Below are 23169 nucleotides of genomic sequence, written 5' to 3'. Positions count from 1 at the left end.
CGTCACCACAGTGCTTTTACTGTTGTAGAATTTCACATTAGTGGGAGTGCGTGTGCCCTTGTGCTGACCTTGCCTCGACACACTGCTCTGGAGACTTACCAGGTTTTTGCATTTATCAGCAATCCATCCCTTTTGTTTTTTATTTAAAAAAATTTTCCTAATGTTTACTTATTCCTGAGAGAGGTGGGATAGGAGCAGAGAAAGAGGGAGACACAGAAACTGAAGCAGCTCCAGGCTCCGAGCCGTCAGCACAGAGCCCGACGCGGGGCTCGAACCTGCAAACTGTAAAGTCAATACCTGAGTCGAAGTCAAAGGCCTAACTGACTGAGCCCCCAGGAGCCCCCAATCCATCCCTTTTCATTGTTCAGTCCACCGTGGAGATATATCACGACGAGGGTTGTTGCCAGCGTTTGGCTGTTCTGTGAATGTTTGTATGTAAGTGTGTGTTCATTTCGTTCCTATTTCTTTTACGTGCATGTTAAGTAAATGTCCAGGAGCTCTGGCTCTGAACCTCTTGAGAGACATGTTGAAGGTGGATTTCTCCCTGTTCCTTCCTCACTGGCCCCCACCCTGCCCAGCCTGTCCGCCGTGAGACATCATTTCATGCGTGAGCTCCGTGGACAGAGAGGGCGTTTCTTCCAAAGGTGTGCTATTTCTAGACCTTGCTGGTCCCCAGAAAATGCTATGGATCCTGACCATTTAGTCTCAATTGCCCAAACGTAAATATAGATATTTACGCAGGTAGATAGGCAGACAGAGAGACAGAGAGAGATGGAGAGGCGTCCTGAGAAAAGGGGAAATAGTGAACTGAGCTGTTTCTTAGCGCCTCCTGAATGCCAGGCATTTTCACACACGTCACTTTTGAATGGTGTGAGCGCTCGTGTGGATTACCCCATGCACCTCTCTCAGCGGCTCCACCAGGTGGATCTGTCTTCCCGAGGATTCTGGAGACAGGCTTCCCTCACGCAGCCCCGTGGGTGGATTAGCTGCCCTCGCGGGGCTGGGGCTGGGGCTGGGGCGAGCCCCTGGCACATAAGAGCTGTGTCCAGCTCTTGCTCCCTGCCTCTCTGTCCTCAGGCGCTTGGTCTCCCCGTGTGTTTACACGTGTGTGTATCGGCGCGGCTCTCTGTGTGTCCCTTTCTCTCATGTCTCTCTCTGCCTGCATCTCTGTGTGTCTGCGTCTTTCCCTCATCTGTCTCCCTCTGTCCGTCTGGCCCTATCATCCCGTGTTGTCAAAAGCCTGCTCGTGACAATGGGAACATAAGTGTGCACCGTGTTCACAGCAGCCCTCTGCAGCCACAACGTGGAAACCCAAATGTCCCATCCACTGATAAATGGAGAAACAGAACGTGGTCTAAAGGAACGAAATCCTGGCGCGTGCTTCAACACAAATGGAGCCCGAAAATATGCCAAGAGACGCCAGTCACAAAAGACCACGTATTATAGGATCCCACTCGTATAAAATGTCCAGAACAGGTACATTTACAGAGGCAGAAAGTAGGCTGGTGGTTGCTTGGGGAAGGGGGGTGTGGGAGGGAGCGAGGTGGCAACGAAGAGGTAATAGCTAAAGGGTGTGGGTTTCTTTTTGAGATGGTAAAAAGTGTTCCCCAATTGTGGTCGTGGATGCGCCTCGCTGTGACTGTGCTAGAGATTGTTCAATTGCACAGTTTATGTGGTTGAACTGCTTGGATTCCACCCTGCTCACACAGAGGGCAGCCTTGGAGATGATGAAAACATCACAGGCTCTGCGATCCAGGACCCCGGAAGCCAGCCCCCGGCCCCATCACCTGTCTGCTGTGTGGCGAGGGACAGGAAAACTAACCTATCTGATCACCCATCAGTTAACTCTGCAACATTCTGACTGCGGGACAAGTGCTCACTCAGTGTTTGCAGGGGAGCCCCGCCCTTTTACCCCTGAAAAGCCTCACTCCTTGTTTTCCCTAGTACTGCTTTCCCTGCTAACTGGTTAGCTGTGCCAGCCGATGCCCATTATCTAGCTAATGATTGCCAAGAGTTAAGTTAACGATCTGCCCGTTCCAGTGACTGGCTTTGCCAAAATGCCTGCCTCCCGCAGGCTGAGCTTGTCAAGGAATGCGGCCAGGACGGAGTCTGAGCTCTAACCTCGATGTCCTGAAGTGCACCGAAAACCAAGGGATTTGTGGTGAAAACCAAGGCCCCTCTGAACCTTATTTTGATGAATAGCTCACGTCGGTCAAAAGCAAACCAAAAACTCCAGAAGGCTCTGAGGCGTGTGTTGCACAGCCTGCCTCCCTTCACCTTGTCCTGCTCCGGAGGCGGGAGAGGGGACGGCTCCTTTGTGGACGCATCCCCGCACTCACTGAAAGAGCGCCTTTATGCTGGTGAGTGAAATGCCTTTTCTTTTCCTGCAATTATGCTTTCACTAATTTTCTGAATAATTGCGTGGCTTCGGCTGAAGAAGCTTTACATCGCGAACTTTCACAACAACCAATTTTCTGTGTAATTGTATTGCTACGGTTGGGAAGATTATCAGAATTTGGAGAGCATCTGAACTTAATAAGAAAAGCTGTAAACACACACACACACACACACACACACACACACACACACATACCAAAAAGCCCCTAAAAACAGCAGATGCCAGCTTACTCCTGGATTCCATTTGCCAGGCCCTTCCACGTCCTTCACCCTGACAAACATCGTGACCATCACGGTGTCAGTCCTTGTGCTCGACTTGCAGTCTGCAGGTGGATGGGATGGAAATGCACGCGCGTTCACAGCCTCCCCATCGAGCTGCAGGACGCGCACGCCCGGCTTCTACACCACTACGCAAGTGGACCCCAGCATCTTCATCCTGTTCGTCTGATTATGTTTCTCCCATTAAGTACGATCTTTGTTTTCTGTCTCCCGCTGGAGGGCAGAGACCACGCCCTTCCTCTCTGTCTGTGAGAAGTTTAGAACCACACAGTGCTGCCCTCTGCTTCCCTGCCTTCCTTTGAGCAAGTGCGCATCCACAGCAAAGCAGCCAGGGCCGGCTCTCCGGGCGTGCAGCCTGGGCAACCGCACAGGGCCTGAGCTCCATCGGGCTCTGCCTCAGGTCTCTGGACTCTGCTGTCCTGACATTCTTAATCCCTTTTGAATAAGATGCGCAACCTCCCATTTTCACTTTGTATGGGACCTCACAAATTATGTAACCTGTTCTGAAATCAGCCTTTTCAGTCTTACTGCCATCCGTTGCTTTTGTACCCACACAGCTTCAAGCAGAGATTGGAACCGGGTGCTGGGGGCCAGGCCCTGCTGGGCTCCCTTGGATCACAGGAAAGCCAGGGAAGGTTTTCAGCTGGCAGTGATGGGCATTCCAAGTTTAAAAGATCACTCGAGGGGCACCTGGGTGGCTCAGTTGGTTGAGTGTCCAACTTCAGCCCAGGTCATGATCTCACAGGTCCTGAGTTCAAGCCCCGTGTCGGGCTCTGTGCTGACAGCTCGGAGCCTGGAGCTGCTTCAGATTCTGTCTCCCTCTCTCTCTGCCCCTCCCCTGCTCTTGCTCTGTCTCAGAAATAAACAAACATTAAAGCAAAAAAAAAAAAAAGATCATTCAATTGCTATGTAGAGAATGAATTGGAAGGTGTTAACCTCTGAGCCTTGCTGCATGAAGTAGGGATGATGGATATAGCACGGACCTCCCCAGACTGGCTGATGTGTGATAATTACATGAGCAAGAGTGCATAAAGAGCCTAGCACACAGTAGGTGCTCAGTGCATGGATGGGGGAGCCAGTCAGAAGGCTGTTGAAGCCCTTCGGGTAATTATGGTGGCGGCTGAGGCCAGGGCTGTGGGTCTGAGTGACATTTAGGAATTTAAGCATAGAATTTGTGGTTGATGTTACATGGCAGGTAGGGTGTGGGAATAACAAAGTTATCTCGGGATCTGACCTGTGTCCCTGGCGCATGGTGACACCAGCCCATGGTGACACCTACTTCCTTTGTAACTTCCTGGCTCTTACCCTCACTCTTCTTTGAATGACGCTGAAGGAGACAGAAAGGTGTCAGCAAAGAGGAGGGAATCTGAGCTCACATCGCAGTCCCAGCATGTATTAGCTGTGTGACCTTGGACTCACGGCTTAACTGCTTTGGGTCTCACCTCCCCTGTGAGAAATGGAGACAGTAGCCTCAGCGATTGGGCCCCTGGAAGTGGAAGTCAGTGGCACATGTCGGTGGTCTGTCCCAATCATCTAAGCCTGGTTTTGTGCATCATGAAGTACAGATGGAAATGACAAGGCCCAGCCCTCGCCATGTGGCTTCCGTCCCCACCCTGCTCAGAAGGGCGTCACAGCAAAACCGCTCTGGAGGCGTCCCTGGGCCACACCGCTGGCTTGGTCGGGTGCTGTTCTGATGCCCGCTTCATGAGGAAGCGATAAACCCTTCTGTGTCCCCTGTGATAGGGTGTCTTATCCCGGGGCAAAGTTGGCAACGAGAAATCGGTCGCTTGTTATGGAGCTCTTTCTTCAGAAAGGTTTGGTTGAAAAGCATTGAAGGAGCTGTGGGTGCAGTTTTCTGGTGGGTAGAGAATTCCCTTGGACTGGAGACCCAGGCTCGTGACTCACCTGCCTGCTTGCCATCATCACCTGCAAGTTGTTTCCAAAATATTTATTTGACACCCCTAGCAAAATGCAGGGGGCGGGGGTGGCGGGCAGCTCTAGCAGGAGAGAGATACAGAGAAGATGTGCGGGTCTGGAGCAGCTGTAAGTCTTTCCAGCTGTGGTCAGAGACACCTCTCCAGAGACACGCCTCTTCCCCACCGTTACTCAGAGATGTCCATTGCTTCTCTGCTCTTCTGTCCCAGTCGCTGTGCTGGGCTCTTTATGTCATGGTCCTCGGGGCAGATATGGGACCTTGGTTTCTTTCTGGGAAGACTGAGGCTCACAGAAGTGCAAAGACTTGCCCAGCTGCTTTTCATTTAAGGCTCTGATGCAGAGTCTTGTGAATATCACCATGTGCCAGTGCTTACGCCCCTGGCAATGCTAAAACTACTCTGTGATTTCTTTTCCACTAAAAGATGGTTCACAATTTTTAGGAACGCTCATAAATTTTTGTCATGTTATTTAAATACTTATTTCTTTCAAAGCTGAAGACTTGGAGTTAAATCAGGAATGTGCTATATAACATCTACTCATCCATCCACCCATCCTCCCATCCATCCATCTGTCCATCCACCCATTTGTTCATATGTCCATCTGTCCATCCATCTATCTCTCTCTCTACCTGTCAACCCATTCATCCACCCATTTGTGCCATATGTCTGTCCATCCATCCATCCCTCTATGTACCTATCTATCTATCCATCCATCCATCTATCCATCCATCCATTTTTCCATCCACCCATGCATCCATCCACCCATCTGTCCACCTGTCCATCTACCCTTCCACCCATTTGTACCATATATCTATCCATCCATCCATCTCTCAATGTACCTAGCCAGCCAGCCAGCCAGCCAGCCAGCCAGCCAGCCATTTTCTCATCCACCTGTGCATCCACCTACCCATCTGTCCATCTGTCCATCCACCTATCTACTCATTTATACCATATGTCTATCCATCTATCCATCCATCCATCCATCCATCCATCCATTTTCCTAGCCATCCATCCATCCATCCATCTAGCCATCCATCCATTTGTCCATCTATCCACCTATTCATTTACCCATCCATCCACCCATCCACCCATCTACCCACCCATCCCTCTAACAAGTGATCACCTACTGGGATCTGAATGAGCCTGTTACAGTCCCTTCCCAAGGCCAGTGTTACAAATGGGACAAAGCATTTTTGTAACTCTTGGTGGTTTATCCTTCATCTTAGAGAAAGCGCCCGACGCCATGTGTTCTTCCTTCCCAGGAATGTGGGCCATCTTTCAACAGCAACATCACAGCATTTGCACTGAAGGCAAAAGTCATCTATCCCATCAACCAGAAGTTCCGGGTGAGAGTCCTCAGCATCGTCTTATACTAGAGATGGGGGTAGAAGTGGGCAGAGTAAGGGTTTGGGGTCCTAGCTGAGGGCTTTGTGGTAAGTCATTTTAATAGGGATAATTTTGAGGCCTTATAATGAAGCAGCACTTTAGGGTGAATCTGCTGAATGACAGCATTGTCAGGGACAGAGTAGAGCAAGGTGTCCCCAGAAACCCCGGGTGACAGCATAGTAGGGCAGCGTCATGCTCTTTTCGCACTGATACAAACACCGGCCCTCACGCAGTTCCCAGCGTTGCACCTCATTTGCAGACCCCACTTCCGCCCTACTGGACCCTGACTGTGGGCTGGCACAGCGCTAAACATTTCTCACGCGTGAGCCATTTCCCGTAAGTAAATCACACTGTTACTGCCTCTTCACGCATAAGGAAACTGAGGCCCAGAGAGCCCAGTGACCTGCCCGAGGGCACCTGGCTGTAGGTCTCTTACACCTGAAGCCAGGAATTCACACCCGCGGTCAGGAGACTTGCAGATAGCATATCCCGTGGCTTCTAGGAGCCCTTGTCCTGTGAGAGTGTCCATGAAGGAAACAGCCCCTGGGCCAGTGCGGGAGAAAAATGTTGCCTGCGCTCCTGGTTGTCAACAGGACGGGCTCTGGGGTCCCACAGACTCCATCCTAACTGCCATCCCGGCCGTTTCCTCTGGGCCGCTTCCTGACTGGCCTCCTGTTTCTTTCTCTGGAAATGGGGGTGACGGGCCCTCCCGCCTCCCCAGCTGTTTGAGGGTCAAATGGGATGACAGACATAGGACTTAGCACTGCGTGTGATGTCCACACACTCAGTGCTTGCTCTGCGTCCCCAGTTATTATTTGCTGTTGAAGACAGCCAGAGCCAGGATCTGCAGATCCCTGCACCAAAGAAAGGATTGCACCTTGTCGCACACAGGCTTTCCCAGATGAGAACTTATCTGCAGTACTGGGACTGCCCCCGGGAACGCACACTGGGAACTGCCTCCTTCCCTTAGCTATCTGGTGGGTGGGTGTTGGGCAAAACTCCCAGACCAGGGGCATTTATTCATCGTTGACACCCCTTGCCAGGCAGGCTCCTGGTGGGCACTGGGGATTATTCAGGGGTGGGACAGCGTCACTCTCGCCCTGGAGACCCTCACAGTCAGGGCAGAGTGTGGGGTGGTGCACGATAACCGGCGTGGGCTGGGCCCGGCTGCCAGGGAAGGACGACTCTGGGTCTGTGTCTGGAGGGAGGGATGCCTCAGCCCAGCAGTGAGTGACCAGAGTCTGGAAAGGCCCAGAAGTATGAAATGACAAGGGAGGTTGGGAGCTGGCCGCCAGCTCGGTGCTACTTCGGCAGGAACATTCTGGAACAGCAGAGCAAGCCGGACAGAGGTGGCGGCTGACCTGTTAAGCCCTCCAGCTGAGCCAGGCACTGGGCTGAGACCTCACGTGGCTGTGGCAGCATGTGTGGCTTGAGTTCCTTGATGACGAGCTATCCACAGGCAGCAGGGAGCCTCCTCGAAGGCCTGGGGTCAGGAGGGTGATGCCCAGGTCAGTGTAGGTGGGGAAGAGCAGGTGGTCAGCAGGTCAGCAGACAGAGCAGACCCGGGGGTCTGAGACAGAAGAGAAGCGGTGGGGGGCGGGGAGGGGAGCAGGTGGAGAAGGTCAGGGTTGGCAGCCAAGTGTGGGGTGCAGGTGGGCCACCAGTGAATGAATCCAGGCTAATAGCTAAGGGCTAGGAGCCTGGCGCAGAGGGGCTGGCCTCCTGGGGAGAAGAGCTAGGGCACGGGTCCCTGGGGTGTGGGTACAGGTGTGACCCTGGGCCGAAGCTCTACCTGTTGACTCTCGGCCTCCCGGGGTGCCCCAGCCTGGCCCTCCTGGGACCGCCATCATGTGTCGCCAGCGGAATTACCGAAGCCAAGTCGCCATAGGTCTCTGGACCTCTCCAGAGTGGTCCCAAGTGGACTGAGTGAGCTTTCTCTCCCCCACCCCCAGCCGCTGGCCGACGGCTCCTCCAACCCGTCGCTGCACGAAAACTTAAAGCAGACTGTGTTACCCAACCAGCCGGTGGAGGCCTCCCCCTCCAGCAGCCTGGAGAGCCTGAGCCAGGCCGAGAAGGAAGATGGGAGCTCCTTGTCCAGCATCCACTCGACGACCAGTGACGACAGGTTCCTCAGCCGCACCTTTGTCCGGGTGAACAGCTTCCCCGAGGTGCTGATCTGTGAGAGGTGAGGCGGGGGCGGCGAGGGATGGAGCAGCAGGCCCGTGGACCATATATCACTGTCAGGGGAGGAGGTGGAGGTCCAGAGAGGTTAAGCAACTCAGCCACGGACACACAGCCACCCGGCGTCCGAGCTAGAGCTCACCACGTGGTGTTGGCCAGTGTGAGGGTTATGGAATCAAGCCTGAGCCCTGAGGAAAGACAATAGGGGTGTCGTTGAATCACCGATGTGACTGGGGGCTTTGCAGAACAGCAGCCAGCACTGATTAGGTGCCTCCTGTGTACTGGGCAGACCACTGAGCACTCTTCAGGGATTAGTTGTCTCACGGGTATGACTGGGCCTGCCTTATTCACCGCTGTGTCTCTGCTGCTCAGGGGACAGGGACAGGGTCAGTGATGGATGAGTAAAAATCAGTCAATCAATGAATTAATTCCTCTTAACAACCCTATTTGGTAGGTGCTAGGACTGTCCCCATTTTACAAAGAATAAAGGGACACAGGAAGGCTGAGTCACTTGCCCAAGGTCACACAGCAGGTGAGTGATGGAGCCTTATCTCCAAAGCCCACGCTCTAAATCGCCAAGCTACTGAGCATGTGCGAGAGGCTCTGGAAACTGAATCGGGAGCTTTGTGCTTTGGTCCCCAGACTTTAAAGTTTGGTGAGTCCCAGTGGCCCTGCCCCGTGAGATAAACCGGGCCCAAACTCAGCTCAGGGCTGTGGAAGGAGTGGGCCCAGTCCCTGAGCTCAGTGCTGACCTTGACAGTGGCTGGGAAGGGGTGGTGAGGAGCTTTGGGACTTCCCAGGCTTGTAATGGTTTGGGCGGGAATGTAGCTGTTTGAAATGAGTGTGCCCACACCGGACAAACGGTCAGATCTGCCCGGCCCCTCACCCGCCCCGTGACCGTGTAACGGCTCATTGACTTCCTAAGTCTGTTTCCCCGTCTGTAAAATGGGCATGATAACGCCCGCCTGCGGGAGCAGAGGAGTCAGGGCTCGTGATGCAGACGTTACGATGCCTAATGGGGTGTCTTCCTTCTCTCCTCTCACCTCCGACCCTTGCTGCCTTCTGCCCTTCGCATCTCAGGCAGCCTCTCCCTTCCGGTCACAAGTGACGGATGCATCACTTGGGCCACTATTCAGAAGCTCTGTACCTGCAGAATTTAAAATCTAGACTCGGGGATGCCCCGAGGCTTGTACCAAGCCAGGATGTGCCCCTCCCGGGAGCCCCCTCCCCACTCCAAGTCCTCTCAAAGGCGTTCCGTTTCTCTCTCGGCTTTTCAGTGTGGACCTTGACTTGTGTATCTACAGCCTTCACCTAAAGGATCTGTTGCATCTGGACGCGGCGCTGAGGCAGGAGAAGCACATGGTAGGCGGCGGGCTGAGTTTCTCGCCCTTTCCGGGGTCATGGACGCAGGCTCTCTGTGGCCACTGAGTCCTGTGTGCCCTCAGAGACTGGTGACAGTGTCCTGGGGACAGTGGAGCCACGATGGCGGGAAGGCACAGTGCATTAAGCATCTGATGATGAAACAGAAAAGCCATTCGTGCCTGCTGGTGGGGGACAGGCTGTACTTTCCCCGGCGCTGTGGGCTCGGGCAGAGAGATGAGAGCCTCTGCCCAGGGTGCACGTCCTGATGGAGGCAGGGGCCAAAGGTGTTGAGAAGAGCACAGCAGTTTTATTTACAGTTTTTGTTTTTATTTTTTAACGTTTATTTCTGAGAGAGAGAGAGAGCTCATGCGCACACAAGCAAAGGAGGGGTAGAGAGAGAGAAGGGACGTAGGATCCAGATGCGTGGCTCGAACTCATGAGCCGGGAGATCATGACCTGAGCCAAAGTCAGGCACTTAACCGGCTGAGGCCCCCAGGCGCCCCGAGCATGGCGTCTTTAAAGGAGTGATGATAGTGGTGATAATATTCTATTCACGAGCACTAATGTTGCTGATTGCTTGCGAAGTATCGGACCCTGGGCACGTTACACAGGCAGTTAGCTCTCAACTTCACCACAGCCTGGAGAGGTGGGTGCCATCATCATTGCACACTACAGATGGGGAAACTGAGGCATGGAGCGAAGGACTCACCCAGGGTCGTAAAGCCCTCGGTTGGAGTGGAGGTGGGCAGTCTGGTGCCTTGTTATGGGCGTGCATTCTCTGAGGGGGGGAGGGGGCCATCAGAACCACACACGGTGAGTCAGCACTGGGTCCAAGCTGCAGGGTGGGGGCGGGGAGCCAGAGGGACATGGAGGCAGAGCCACCCAGCCCTCAAGGCCCCGGGGCTTAAAGAGAGGAATCATTTCTCCCAAATGATCTAATGAAGGATGAGATCTACGGAGGGGAGGCCTACTGCAAAGAGAATGGGAGAGGGATCGACAGAGAAGGTGACAGAGACTTGGACACAGAGACACAGATGGACATGCCCATGAATTCCTTCCTTAGAAACTAGAAAAGTTAAAGCATCAGGCTGGCGATGTCGTAAGAAGAAACGTGGGCTCTGTGACAGCAGGAGGGAACTTGTAAACAGGGGTCGGTATTGGAAACCGGGAATCATACACCAGGATTCTAGAAATAGAGCCTGTTCCGGCAGCTCCACTGTGCCCAGAGAGCCCCGTGTCCTTGACGCGGCGGCCCACCTGCTTTCACCCGGCCACGTCTCACCCCACTGGCAGCAGGTGGCCCTGGTGATCTTCTCGAAGGCTCTGTGCTCCCTGGAGGGTCGATTGTGTCTGCACTCAGAGCCCCATCCAGCCAGTGAGTGAAGTGGTGCCGGCCGCTCACCCCCAGAGCAGGCAGCAGGTGCCGCGAGGAAGCAGCCGGCTGTCACGCAGAAAGCATCCACTGTCACTCATCTGCCCACCTTTACCGTGGGCCGCCTCCCCTCCCTGCCAGGCGCAATGGACAGGGAGAGGGACGATGCCAGCCACCAGGGACAGCCCCCACCTGCATGGAGCCCACTCTCCGCAGGCAGATGGCGGCAAACCACACACTTTACACCGTGCAGACCATGGGTCAGAACAAACGATACGGCGCCGCCAGCACGCGTAAGGGGGGCCTGAGTGAGTGTGGGGGAGGTGGCCACGCTCCCCTGAGGGAGACACATATGCTGGAACCTAGGGAAGTTCCAGAAGCGCTGGCTCAGGAGTCCAAGACCTGGGCTCCAGTCCACCCTCCCCTACTTATGAGCTGTGTGACCTTGGGTGAGTCACCTTCCCTCTCTGGGCCACCTTAGGAAAGGTATAAAGATGACGTTTTCCCAGCTCTTGCCCCACAGAATTTCTAGGAAGTGAAGCCGTCTCTGTGGGCAGGGCTCCGGGCTCTGCTGGGAGTGTGAGGAGCAGCGTCACAGCACCACGTGGGAAGCACTCCTATCTGCTGGGCTGAGCTCTCTGCGTGTCTGATCTCAGCGAAGCCTTACTGCCATTTTTCACCCACGAGGAACCTGAGGCTCAGAGAGGTCAGGCCAGTTGCCCAGAATCACACAGCTTTGAATGACAGACACAGCCCAGATGAGATCTGTCTGAGTGTAAGGTCTGTGCACCTTCACACAGTAGGCGCCCCGTAGAAATGTGCATGCTGACACCACCCAGGGTTACCGCTCTGCACGCGTGGCCTTCCCCTCACTGCAGGGTGTACCTCCGCCGGGGGCGGGACCCGCAGGAACACGCCAAGCTCTTGCAGCGGCCTCGAGTTCCATTTCTCTGGTAGTGATCCGTCACCACGGGTCAGAGTTCACGAGGGACTCTGGCCACAGACAGACGGTGTCCCGTGCGAACTGTGGGATCACGGTGTTGTTACAGCTGATACTGCGGTAACACTGCGGTTGGCCACATGCCAACGATAAACCAGAATAAAAAGGTGGATCAGTCAGTTCGGCTCAGGTCATGATCTCCCATTTCGTGGGTTCGAGCCCTGTGTCAGGCTCTGGGCTGACAGCTCAGAGCCTGGAGCCNGCTCATGCTCTCCCTCTCTCTCTCTTTAAAAAATTTTTTTAAAAAAGTGGCTCAGGCCAGATGCTTAGAGCTCCCTGGTGGCCCCTGAGGGAGAAAGTGGCACTAGGCTTGTAAGGAGGTGGCGGGAAGCTGCATTTGACACCGTTCAGAGCAGAGTAGCAGAGATGGGATGTGTGTATGGGGGAGAGGGAGGCCAATAGAGGGGTCATTAGAACTAAAGGATTCCTCCTGGTGCTGGAACATTCTCTGTCTTGGATGTGGCTGTGGTCTCATGAGCCTGTACTTGGGTAACATTGCACAGAAACACACACACACACACACACACACACACACACACACGACTGCATGTGACAATGAGTGCAAACTGTGAAGCCTGCCGTAACTGCACTGGACACGTTTTGGTTTAGAGGCTGCCTCCATCCATCGAGACAGGAGGCTGGAGTGGATGACCTCATACATCCCAGTTCCAAACAACTGTCCCTCTGCTTCTTCCCACAAAGCAACACCCCCTTTGCCTTCGGTGTTTTCTTGACTCACAAGGAAATAGGCACCGTGGAAGGAATGGAACACAATAACTGCCTAAATGGAGAAAACGAAGGAAGTAGAGCATATTATTTAGAAGCTTGATGAAAATGCAATCCATTACAGACAATTGTCATGATTTATAATCTGAGATATTTTTCTATAGTGAAACTATGTATGTGTGAAGAGATAGAGGGCTAGAGATAGAGATGGGGAGGAGGGAGGAAGGAGAGGCTGAGAGTGAGTGAAGGAAAGGGGGGAGGGAGTGAAAGATACCATTTTTAAACCTTTCTCCCCGTTACGTTTTCCTTCTTGGCAATAGATGTTTATCCAGATTTTAAAAATGTGCCTCCTTGATCTTCTTCCTAAAAAGAAGTCTGATGATGAATTATACCAGAGGATTCTTTCGAAACAAGAAAATGTAAGTACATTTTCAACCTGTATCTCAAGGTAACTTAATAATAGTTTATTACAATATGTAAAACACAGCATTATATGAAATTATTTTTGCTTTTACGTGTAAAAATAACTTATTTCAGTATATGCCTTTTAAACACAATGCAATTATACAAAAGTGTGTGTACAAATATAAAAATGACCAGAGGTTATTATGAAAATTTGGGAAAATATTGGAAGCAGGACAAAGAGAAGCATGTTGGTCATACCCACTACTCGGAGGAAACACTGTTACCATTAGCTTCTGCCCAAGCTTGGGTATTTTTATTTTTTTATCATTTTAAAAACTTTTTTAATGTTCATTTTTGAAAGAGAGAGAGAGACAGAGGATGAGCAGGGGAGGGGCAGAGAGACAGGGAGACACAGAATCTGAAGCAGGCTCCAGGCTCCGAGCTGTCAGCACAGAGCCCGACGCGGGGCTCAAACCCACCAACTGCGAGATCATGACCTGACCCAAAGTCCAGCACGTAACCGACTGAGTCACTTAGGTGCCCCAAGATGGGGTATTTTTAAGCACATTATCGGGTTATTGGTTATAACTATTTGTCCTAGTTTGCATTACACTCCTCTCAGTCTTTTACACAAAGTACGTTATTTTACGTGCAGCGGAACAAGACAGGGCTTAGCGTCAGACATCCCGGTTCTTTCTTTCACAAATTCTCAGAATCCCAGGTTCCTCCTGTGCTGAGGGATCATAATTCTGTCCTACGGGAGCACGGAAAGGATAAGAGAAAGTGTATGAAGCATCGGCCAAGTAATAGTTAGACCCTGAATACATGAGAGCTACCATCGGCCTCATTACGACTGCAGCAAACATCTTCAGCTTTGTCAGGGGCAGAATCCTCACCGTCGTTACCATTTCATCCCCGCCATCACCACCACCACCAGCATCATCGCCTCCACCGCCATTTCTGTCATCATAATCACTCACACCACTATCATTACCACCGCTGCCGCCGCCATCTTCCTCGTTACCAGCGCCATGCTACTTGGGGGACTGGGAGGGAAGGTTTCCTCCCTGCTCCTCTGGATTCCGTGCGGAAGGATACAGCACAACAGCACAACACCCCAAGGAGGACGCGGTACATCATGGTGGTCATTGTCACCGTCAGTACCACCACCACCGGGACCGTCCTCATCAGGCACAACACAAGTCGCGCAAGTTTTGTTAAGTTTATTTATTTGTTTTGAGAGAGAGGAGAGTGCACAAGTGAGCGGAGAGGGGAAGAGAGAGAAGGGAAGACAGAATCCCAAGCAGGCTCTGTGCTGCTAGCGCAGAGCCCAACCAGACTCTCGATCTCACAAAGCGTGAGATCAAAACCTGAGCCGAAGTCAAGAGTCCGACGCGTAAAGGACAGAGCCACCCAGGCACTCCTCACACGTTATTTTATTCAGTCTTCGCCACAGCCCTGTGAGTAGCCATTATTCTTTGTTTACAGTTGAGGAAGCTGAGGCTGAGTTTAAATGACTCTCCAACGAATAAATAACAATAATCATGGTGACACAGGGAATTACGCAAGAAATAATGGAGCCGTGTTACAGGAAAGGAGTAAGAGCTTTGTAGTCGCAGACTCAGGGTCGCATTCCACCACTGGCACTGGCACGGCATGATAATCACTGCAGTGGCTGCTGCTTACCAAGAGGTGGTCTGGCCAAGTGCTTCCAGTGAGTACTTTTCTTTAATGCTCATCATGATGCCCCAACTTATAGACAAGGACAAGAGATGCTCGGACTGGCGGCTGCTCTTGGGAGAGAAGCAGCATCATGGAGGTGTGTGCAGTTGGAGGCGCGGGTATCTGGGGTCTTTGAGGCTGAGGGATGAGCCCAGCACGTCTCTTCCTATGGGGAGGAGACTGCAGACGAAATACCCCATCTCCCTGAATATCAGGCTCCCCATCTGGAAAGAGCCAGCATCTCTCTCTCTCATAGTGACAAGGCTCCGAAATCACGCGTGGCTTCACCATGGATGCCCAGAAGCAGTTTTGAGCAATATCGTTTTCCTGAATGAAGCTGGGGCTGCCCCCATGCAAATTCCAGTTCTCCCGACACAGCCCTGGAGGAGACGGGATTCCTCCCATACCCCACAATGGGGCCTGAAGGACTCTGTACAGAGGGGGCTCCTTCTTCCCCAGTTCTGAGTTTATTAAGAGACAGAGTCCAAGAGACACATACAGAGAGGTTGGCTGCATTACTGAGACAGGGCAGCTTGGAGGACATGGCTTAGCTCTGCAGCATTTGGAATCCCAGGACTAGTGAAACACCTGCCTCGTCTGGGGCGAAGCTGGCCTGCCCAGCACACCCTGGGCCAGGGCCATGCCACGGCAATGGCCTCCCCTGAATGGGCCACACCAAAGAGGAAGAGGTTGGACAAGCTATGGGTGCACAGTTCCTGCTTTCAACCCACCAATCACATTGCTCCACGCCTCCTCTGAGGTGTACTGAGTATTCCTTTCCCACGGAAACCAGAGGAATGGGGAAGAAACATTCCCCCCAACACCCCAGATGTGATTTTCCAGGACTTCTTAAGGAGTAAAAGACAATATTTCATCATTTTAAAAACTATATTCTGTTGGGGGTGGTGGTGAGGAGTACAGAAGAAAAGAATCCAGTGTTCTTGAGGCTCTATATTTACTGAGAAAAGTAGATTTCTATCATCAAACCTTAAGTAGGACAATGCCTAGAGCGGTTAATTATGGTTAAGAAATATCTTATGATAATGTGAAAGATAAAAGCATTTCTTTTCTAGAATTTAAGATATATTAGATTTTATCTTTGTTTATTTGCTTCCCTCCCCTCCATTTTTCCCAGGACTTGGAGGAATTAGAAAAAGGACTTCAGGTCAAACTGTCAAACACGGAAATGTTGGGGACTGCTGATTCTGAATACATCACTCTGGCAGATGTGGAAAAGAAAGAGCGGGAATTCGCTGAGCAGCTAATAGATAACGTATGTGATGGATTTTTTTTTTTTTTCCTGTATAAAAACCTTGGTTTCTAGGACAGTTAAATTGGCGAGATTAAAGCGACGGCACTTAGAAGCATGGTTAATACTTGAATTCCCTGTTGCACTGAGCCCAGAGCCACAGATCCAGTTTCCGAAGTTATGTGATAGAGTAGATATAATTCAGGGGCCAAGATTTACAGAGTTTCATTTTCTTTTGGTTTTAATGAATTCCCCTTGTTTAAATTTCTGATTGATCTTTTGATCATTCTAAGCAAAGATTGCTCTAACCCTCTATGTCATTACCGCCCTGTGGATTAGAACAGATGCTAGCTGCTAACTTCTCCAACCCGAGGTGTCACTCATAAAAGCCGGCTTTAAATTCTAGCGAGGGTGGCTTCCCTCAAAAATCCCTTTTCTTGCTTTTCAGTTCCATTGCCCCCTGTTCTTACATTAGGTGTTAAACAAACATTGTTTTGGCACCCAAGCCCTGTGCTGCACACTGGGGATGCAGAATGAACTTAGACCTGGCCTTGCCAGAGAGATGCCCCGTCTAATCTGGTGGGGGAAGGTGCGGGAAGGTGAGCAGGTGTGGACTCCAGCGCTTATAAGTGTTGTGATAGATGAAAACACCAGAAGGCTGGGGTGCCCTGGAGAGAGGAGTTTGTTGCACCCTAGGGTTAGGAAAGGCTTCAGGGAAGAAAAGACCCATAGAGAGGCTTTCTGGGAGAAATGGTCGGGGGCTGACCAGGGGATGCTGGCAAAGAAGGGAGCCGGGGAAGGCCGAGGCGCAGGCAGAGCGAGATAAAGCCAGACGTCTGGCCTGAGGGTTTTCATCTTGTGCCAGAGGAGGTGGCAGTCACTGGAGGTTGGCAGCAGATGGTGGCTGGGTCCATTTCTGTTTCGGAAGGACTGCTTAGGCTGCTGTGTGCAGGAGAGGAGTGAACTCTGCGGCTAAGGCAGTAGAAATTCCATGAAGGCAAATGCAGTAGGATGGGAGCAGAGGGGTAAGAAACGGTGGGGGAGCTTCCGGGGTGTAAAGGATCCGTTCTATGGGAATAAGGACCCCAGAAGGAGAGCCAAGTTGGGAGGGGAGCTGGTGAGTGCTGGCTTGAGATCTTGAGGTGGAGATGCCCAAGGATGGAGAGTTTCTACTAAGCTTGGGTCAGAGGGCATGGGGAGGGAGGGTGTTCATGGCACGAGATGGCAGAGGGAGGGTGCTCAGCCTGGATTCCGGGGTCCACGGGCTCCCTGAAGCAATGGTCCTGTGTGTCCGTGTCTGCGTATTTCAGACAGATGATTCGTACTATGCCCAAGATTCTCTGACGTATGGTCACCTCCAGCCATGGAGATGGCCCGGCCTGGGGTGTCTGTCAAGTGGGTAATGAAGGCAGCCTGATGCCCAGTCTTGGATCCTGGCAGCATTTAAGGAGGAGGAGTCAAGGAGAATTGAGACAAGAAGGCAGAGTATGGACCGTGAGGGACCAGGAGAAAATCTTGTGCCGGACAGCAAGGGAATCAAGCGTTTCTGAGAACAGGGTGGGCACCCTAGCTCTCTGGAGCTGGAGGGGTGCCAAAGCCAGCTGGACATCCATCTCTGTTCGGGGGGGTGTGGGGCGTCATGGATGATAGTCGTGTTCCCTCAGAGCAATCAGGAAGGAGGTCATCTGGTGGCAGGGACAGGAGGGAGGCTGGAGGTGTCATGAGTGGCTGCCAGCCGACTGGGGCAAATAGCGGGTTACTGGGTGCACGAGGTGCCAGTCCACACAGGCGCAGGCTTTCTCTTGGCCATGCCGAGCCACCAGGAGGGGGCTGCTCAGGGCGACTCAGGGTTTCAGGTTGTGTTTGTCTCCACCTTTCACCATTGCAACAAGGTCAGGGTGGGCTTCTGGTGCCGCCGAGCCCCAACCCCTCCCATGCCCGGTGCAGCAAAAGGTGCATAGATGAATTCAGTGTCTGAGAGGCAGAGCCACAGGGAGAAAACGACCTTTTGGGAAGTTGAGTGGCCTGCACCAACTCTGCCCCTGCCCCCATCAGCTCTGCGACCAGGGACCTCACCTTCTGAGCCTGTCCCTGCATCCAGCCAATATGCACTTCACCTGCAAATCAGAGGCGTGAAGCATGGAGCCTGGCACCTACTTGCATGCGGTAAAGGGAAGTTGTCCTGACTGCCAGCGTCACGGTTCTCGCAGCTCTGGGCGGCTGACTGAGCCCCGACACTCTGAGCCCCTCGGTGATTCCCACCTCTCCTGCTGAGGAGATAGGGGGAGAGGAAAAAGATTTCAAGGCAGAGTGTTTTCATGGCCGGCATCGTCTCGGCCATGTTGCTCTATTTTGTACTTTTAGGGCAAAACTAAAATGTAAATGGCCATTCGTGCTTTTATTTCCAGTGCACATTTAATCCCTATCAGAGATCTGGAAGCTTCCAGGAGCCCACTGTCGAATTTCACGCACTCCCCAGGCAGCAATCATGGCCTGTTTAAGAGTCTTTAAGCTGTTTACGCAGGGTGATCTCATTGTGCCTGCCTTCCTTATCAGCAGAGCTCTGGTGTTTGCTGAAAAGCCACCTTGAAATGGACAGGCACTTACAATACGCCTAGGAGGAACCTCTCTATAGAACTCGATTATTGCCCAGATAAGCTCGTGCAGATTGCAGAATTGTTTAGAATCTCAGTTTGTGATAAGGAATGAATTGTAATTCTCAAGCATGAGCCATCTAGCTTTATAGCTTTCTTAAATAAGTTTTCTACACCCACCTCTTGCTTCTCATTCTCATTTCACAGATGGAAGCTTTCTGGAAACAGATGGAAAACATCCAGCACTTTCTTATGGACCAATTTAAGTGTTCCAGCTCCAAAGCTCGACAGCTCATGGTGACTCTCATGGAAAGAATGATTGCAGCCGAGAGGTTATTGCGTGACTCTCAGGATTTGCAGGCTCTGGTATGCTGGGGCGGGGGTGGAGGGAAGAAACATGAAGATACTCACTCTAGAGAAAAGGAATCCAGAAACTTAATGCCCCATAAAGATCAAGTCAAACACCTTTAAGTTGTAGATAGGAATATAGAGTCCAGAGAAAAGCAGTGATCCATCACTTCATTCATCTGTCCATCCATCTTTCCATCCATTCACCAATCCATCCATCTGTCTATCCATCTACCCATCCATCTGTTCATCCATCCATCCATCTGTTCATCGATCCATCTATCCATCTATCCATCCATCCACCCATCCATCCATCCATCCTTCTGTCCAAATATCCAAACATCCATCAACCTACCCATCCTTCCATCCATCTGTCTATCCATCCATCTGCCCATCCATCCATCCATCCATTTGTCCCTCCATCTATCCATCTGTCTGTCCATCCATCCATCCATCCAGCCAGCCAGCCAGCCAGCCATCTATCTGTCTATCCATCCATCAGCCCATCCATCCATCTGTCCACTTGTCCCTCCATCTATCCATCTATCCATCTGTCTGTCCATCCGTCCATCCATCCATCCATCCAGCCAGCCAGCCAGCCAGCCAGCCATCTATCTGTCTATCCATCCATCTGCACATTCATCCATCCGTCCATCTGCCCATCCATCCATCCATCCATCCATCCATCCTTCTGTCCAAATATCCAAACATCCATCAACCTACCCATCCTTCCATCCATCTGTCTATCCATCCATCTGCCCATCCATCCATCCGTCCATTTGTCCCTCCATCTATCCATCTATCCATCTGTCTGTCCAGCCAGCCAGCCAGCCAGCCGTCTATCCGTCTATCCATCCATCTGCCCATTCATCCATCCGTCCATCTGTCCATCCATCCATCCATCCATCCATCCATCCACTCATCCATCCATCTACTCACCTATTCCTTAAGTGGAGATGCCAGCCAGCTTTGTGTTAACGTAGCATAGAGGTTCTCAATCCCAGCTGCACGTTGAAGTTATTTGGGGAGCTTTAGAAAGGACTGATGCTTGGGTCCCAGATGGGTCCCCATCCCAGAAATTCTGAGTTAATCAGTCTGGGGTTTGTAGAGCTCCAGGGGAGCACAGTGAGTAGTCATTGTTGACTCCCACTTATGTGGACAGAACTTACATTTGCCTTCCTGATGTCTCTGAATCACCTGAAGAGCTTGTAGAAAATGCCTATGCCCGGACCTCATGCCCAGAGATCCGACCTGATTGGTCTAAAGTGAGGAAAGACCCTGTTACTGGCTGGTTTTAAATCCCCCCAAACAATTCTGATACATAGTTGTAGGTACAGCCCACTTGGTATCTGACTTTGAACCTAGGTTCAGCCCTTTGAAGCTGTGTGACATTGAACCAGTTACTTAACCTTCCTGAGCTTCAGTTACTCTACTTATAAAAGAGTCGTTCTAGGAGTTTCTACATATAGGACCCCAGGAACTGCTCTATGACCCATAACACTCTCGTCACTGTGGGGTTTCCCTGTGGTGGTTTTGGCCTTGTCCTGCTGTGTGCAAGGCCAGGGCACGCTATGCACCCATTTCCCTGACCTTCTCTGACCTTGGCAACTCATTAGTTACCTTTCAGACCTGTGCACCCGCCCAGCTCACACCCGGCCCAGAAACCTGCAGCAGGCACGCTGTCCTTGGCTCAGAGGCTCATTAGCCTCCACCCACGGAGCAGGCCCTGCGGCTTTCCCACAACCTCTCGGCTCCAGAGCGTGGTCTACAGACCAGTGGCATCCGCGGCCCCCGAGAGCCTGTTAGAAACGGAGCGCCTCCCCGCCCAAATCAGGATACGCATTTTCAGAAACGCCCATGGTGCAGCCCCTGTCTGAGAACATACCATCAGGTCCACACACAACCTCCTCTCCCTCCTCGGCGCTGCCAGAAGGTGGGCACGGCAGGTACGCCCAACGAGCATAGCGGGAGACAACTGAGCGACCCGCCGGGTCTGACCCGCTGTCTGATAGCATCGCCAAGCCCGGGCGACGAGCTTCCAGCTTTGCCGTCCAAACCCTTGTGAATTAGATTTTAATTTGATAAGGCTGCTGATACTAATGCCGATCAAGAGAGAAAGACTTCCCTCCCCCCTTTTTTTCTTTTTATATAATTATTATCCAGCCAACAGGATATTGATGCAGGAGGGAGAAATGTATCCTCAGCTGACTCCAGACCAAGCATTAGCCAATAACTTCCACAAAGGAAGCAGGGAACGAAGGACCCAAGCTATCAATATGCCCCTTCTCTTGACCAGTGTTTGATGGGTCCCTACCCATGGGCCTCCTTCTGTGAAAGAAACAATGTTACAGACTCGAGCTAGAGGCCTGAGTTCACACCACAGCCTTTCTGCTTGTTCGCCGTGTGGCTGACCTTGGGCAGGTTACCAAAATCTCTCTGTGACTCAGTTTCCTCATCTGTAAAGTGGGGGTCAGAAGAACACCTGCTCTGAGGATGTTAGAGAGCCAATGGTATGTAAGGCCTTGAGGACAGATTCCGGCGTGTGGGAAACACACACTGGGCACTGTGGCCTGGGCTGTTGGCTCTGTAGTGTTCACGTGGCATCACTGAGTGTCAGACGGGTAGGGTCCTGGAAACGGCCCTCGAGGTCGTCAGGATCAGTCTCCTGGGATGTTTGACAAAAAGCCGTGCCGAGATCGGGGCACCTGGGCAGCTCAGTCGGTGTCCAACTTTGGGTCAGGTCAGGAGCCTGTGGTCTGGGGGTTCGAGTCCCGTGTCAGGCTCTGTGCCGACAGCTCAGAGCCTGGAGCCTGCTTCAGAGTTTGTGTCTCCGTCTCTCTCTGCCCCTTCCCTGCTCACACTCTGTTTTTCTCTCTCTCAAAAATAAATAAATATTTTTAAAAAGTTTGTAAATATTCCATGCCAAGAGGGATATGGGGGCTTGTAGATAATTATGCCAGCAGCTTGCTTTCATGAGCGCTTACTATGTTCCNGCAGGCTCCAGGCTCCGAACTGTCAGCACAGAGCCTGACGCAGGGTCAAACCCACGAACTGTGAGATCATGACCTGAGCCGAAGTCGAACGCTTAACCGACTGAGCCACCCAGGCTCCCCATGCAGCTGGTACTTGAAATACTTTACATATTTTAACTTAATCCTCACTGCAACTCCCTGAGTTCTGTGTGAGGACCCTGTGCCCAGGGTCTGGGCAGCTCTGAGGAGCAGAGCCAAGCTCTAGCCCAGGTACCCGTCCAGGACGCCGTTACACTCTCAGAGCAAGGGGGGGCCGCTCGCCGCCCATCCGACGCTCCTGTGCCCTTTCTCCCCTTTCCACTTCTGTCTTGCTTTGAATATGCATCCGAAGGTTGTGCTGTCACTACCGAGCGGCAGGGACTCCCCGCGCTACCTCAGAGGTGGCTGCGGTGGTGGCTGGGCGAGCTGCTCCTGTGTCACAGAGCAGAGCCTTCCCGCCAGGCGCACGGCCACCCAGCGCTTTATTCTCTTGCGCCCTCCAGTGGTCGTGGGCTTGCTGACTGCTGTCCGGTGCCTCTGATAGGAGAAGGGTCAAAGCCACCGTCCTTGGGCTAGTTATGCGGCCTTCCGGGACAAACCTCAGCATTCTCGTCTGTAACTGGGGGGTCCTTATCCTTGCCCCCATGTTGTCACAACACAGAGCCTGTCTTCAAGGGCTCTCAGCCCCGCCTGGGACTGTCCCTCGTGATTAGCTCCTTAAAGACAGAAGCACGGGGGCAGTGGAGCACAGAGGAAGGCCGGGTGGGGGTGGGGAAGATCAGGGAAGGCACCGCACAGCCCAGCCAGGTGACGATGAGCAGGCCTAGCAAGCAGGGGCAGGGGATCGGGAGGGTGCTCCAGATGGAGGGCCCCGAGGGTGCAGAGGCCCGGCGGAGCTGAGAGCCAGGCGTGTGGGGCAGCCCGGCACCGGGAGGGGATGTGTGTGGACGAGGCTGGAGACAAGCCAGGCCTGGTCCCCGGGGCCTTGCGCGCCGTACCCTGGGGTTCGGACGTGGTTTGAAGGCAGCGGCTGGAGGGTTCGGGCCGGAGGACAGGGGAGCAGGTAGGAGGCGAGGGCCACAGGGCAGAGGTAGCCGGGGCCTGAGCTGGCCGTGGCCGTGACTGGGGCCAGCGGGAAGGAAATGGAGAGGCGGTCTGAGGAGGCACGATTGCAGGCGTGCAGAGGCTGACTCGGGGCTCCCG

General features: G+C 52.6%; 1 protein-coding gene across 1 annotated transcript in view; it reads left to right on the top strand.

The window, feature by feature from the left end:
- The window catches only part of EVC (EvC ciliary complex subunit 1), a 60692-nt gene that overhangs the window by 495 nt on the left and 37028 nt on the right, over positions 1-23169 (top strand). Inside the window, exons 3-8 of the mRNA XM_077750383.1 lie at positions 5873-5956; positions 7949-8181; positions 9455-9539; positions 12958-13056; positions 15900-16037; positions 18815-18973. Coding sequence (XP_077606509.1) covers positions 5873-5956; positions 7949-8181; positions 9455-9539; positions 12958-13056; positions 15900-16037; positions 18815-18973 — 798 coding nt within the window. The remainder of the gene's footprint in view (positions 1-5872; positions 5957-7948; positions 8182-9454; positions 9540-12957; positions 13057-15899; positions 16038-18814; positions 18974-23169) is intronic.

This window comes from Crocuta crocuta, unplaced genomic scaffold, assembly GCF_008692635.1.
Source record: "Crocuta crocuta isolate KB4526 unplaced genomic scaffold, BGI_CrCroc_1.0 scaffold179, whole genome shotgun sequence".
Classification (NCBI taxonomy): Eukaryota; Metazoa; Chordata; class Mammalia; order Carnivora; family Hyaenidae; genus Crocuta; species Crocuta crocuta.
Note: the sequence above shows the minus strand (reverse complement) of the source record. Positions and strands in the feature narration are given on the sequence as shown.